Here is a 2,538-nt window from a genome sequence, read left to right on the forward strand (position 1 = left end):
GTACAGTATGTGGAAAATAATGTGTTTTTTGAACCTTAAACCGCATAAACACGTTTCATTACACCAAATACACAAAATAATGTTATTTTTAGCAGCAGCATATGACCCCTTTAAGGGCTGCTTGAATAAGTGTGCACAAATTAGTGAGATTGCGTGAACTTAAATTGTTGTTTATGGAACCGCTTTAGCCCCGATTGATTTGTTAGGTTATTTCAAGTACGGTTTTGGACTTTAATCCCCTCTTTTCTTAGCGTCTTTTATGAAACAGGCCTCGGGTCTCCGTAGTGTTGTGATTCGTCAGATTCACGCAGCGGCGGTGATGAGCTAGAATGCGCTTGAGAAACAGTTTAGAGAGGAGAAATCAATCTACATATAAAATATTGGTCACAGATTTTTGGCCACAAAATGTATTCGCTGTTTGCCATGGTGGATGGATTTGATCCATGATCGACATTAAAGGGGTCATATGATGCGATTTCAATTTTTCCTTTCTCTTTGGAGTGTTAAAACTCTTGGTGCATAAAGAAGACTAAAGAAGACTAAAGTCTCAAATCCAAAGAGATATTCTTTATAAAAGTTAGGAGAAATCAATCTACATATAAAATATTGGTCACAGATTTTTGGCCACTTTCTAAATAATGAAATTATAGCGCATCCACTAGTTATTATATATAAATAAATCGGTTTTTACCGATGCAAACATGTTAGAAACAATGCATCGTGATACAAATGCCAACTTGTAGTCGATGCACACTTTTTAAATCGATCCATCGCATCGTTAACTTTTATGCCAATGCACTGGTGCGAATCGGTGAATCTTCCCATCCCTAAAAAAACATGAATCTATTATTCAATTCAATTCAAGTTTAGTTGTATAGAGCTTTTCACGATACAAATCGTTGCAAAGCAAAATTTAGAAAATTAAGTTTCTACAATATTTAGTAGTAGCTTATCAGTGGTGACTGTCAGTTAATGTACATATGGCAGAAATGTACGGAAAAATCAATTAAAGACGTAATCAAACAGACGATTAACACTATTAACAGCAATTATTATATGATGCAATCAAACTTATAGCTGCATATAATATGCCATATAATATGCATTTACGTTATTATGATTCTTGCATTGCTTATCCATTGACATAACTATTAGTGATGTACATGCAGCTTTATATTACATTTGAATTTGACTTACATTTGAATTTGAATTTAATCGATCTTTCGCCAACTTCGGGATGTATATCCAAGTGTTACAGATTCTACAAAGAAAAAAAATGTTGGATGAGAACCTGGTTCCAATCGATAACCGATGAATAGGTTCTGTGCGCTGAAAAATGAATGCGAGGTTGCAGTCGATTGTGGAGGGGCTGTTTTTAAGCGGACTGAGTGATTGGAGGAGTCCGGCATACATCATCAGAGAGAAGTCTGGTGTTTCACAGGAAGGTCGAGTTATGGCATTCTGATTAAAAGTTAAATAAAAGGTTAAATAAAGCCAATACATGGATTAATCATGCACGATAAGATCTATAACATGCAATTAGAAAGATGGGGTGACTTTTCATTTTATGCTGACTTTAAAAAGTACTTCTAGTATTTTACCATGTCATTTTGAAAGACTCTTAACTTGTTTTTTGTTTTTTGTGATTTCTTTTTCACTACTGGGAGCTCTTTGAGGTCTCCATATTGTCTGCCATGAGGGAAGAGTGTCCCATTGCCGTCAAGCCCATGAGTTCATAATGAACAGAAGCTGATGGGCATGTTGAGTGAGGGCCTCCATACCACAAATATTACATTTTCGTTCTAAAAGTCACCAAAGCCACAGCCTTCACAAACCACCCTGGTTCTGTTGAACTGTAAAGATGCTGGACCTTTTGACCTGTCTCATGAGGTGTTGTCTAATCAGAATATTTCCATCACAATGGGGTTCCTACATGCTTGTTCTTTATTATTTCCCCAAATCCTTTCTTTTTTCATTATAGAGAAGCACTTTTATCATTCATAATTAAAAATGGGAATAGTTTTTTTAATGCTCTACTTATTGCAGAAACCTTTTTATTCATGCCGACGGGCCTTAAACTGCAGCAAATCAGGCAGCAGTCATATAAGATTACCTCTATGAATGACACTGTTTGCCGGCGTTTGGTACGTCTACATTTGTGCCAAAGCCTGTGTGTTCATCTGAATGTCGCTCGGACAGCTTGGCACTTGTCGGGGGAACTGGAAACTAGCGATCCTAAGGCAGAAAACAGACTCAACATTTACTGACATTTAATTCAGACCAGATGACCAAATAAAATGTAACTGATCTGTGTAACAAAACCTATTTTTTTTTGCTTGATTGTTTTTTGGAAGTAATTCTAGGAGTTTTACTCCACCTGACAGTTTTTTATTTTATTTTTTTTTAAGTTTACAGCATTTGCCCTTCCATAATTCACATTTATTTTGGTAGCAACAGAGCAATAACCCAACTTTGTTTGTTACATCTTTTTAGTGGTAAGGGAAGATGATTATAAGAAGGGCCTTTGAGCTCTGCATT

General features: G+C 36.0%; 1 protein-coding gene across 1 annotated transcript in view; it reads left to right on the forward strand.

Annotated features, from left to right (window-relative positions):
• LOC107680233 (eukaryotic translation initiation factor 5A-1-like) overlaps nt 1–1,739 on the forward strand; it is a 4,076-nt gene extending 2,337 nt beyond the window's left edge. The window contains exon 4 of the mRNA XM_016476033.1: nt 1,677–1,739. Within this exon, the coding sequence (XP_016331519.1) occupies nt 1,677–1,739 (63 nt within the window). The remainder of the gene's footprint in view (nt 1–1,676) is intronic.
• The last annotated feature ends 799 nt before the right edge of the window (nt 1,740–2,538 follow it).

Source organism: Sinocyclocheilus anshuiensis, unplaced genomic scaffold, assembly GCF_001515605.1.
Source record: "Sinocyclocheilus anshuiensis isolate Anshui unplaced genomic scaffold, SAMN03320099.WGS_v1.1 scaffold821, whole genome shotgun sequence".
Lineage (NCBI taxonomy): Eukaryota > Metazoa > Chordata > Actinopteri > Cypriniformes > Cyprinidae > Sinocyclocheilus > Sinocyclocheilus anshuiensis.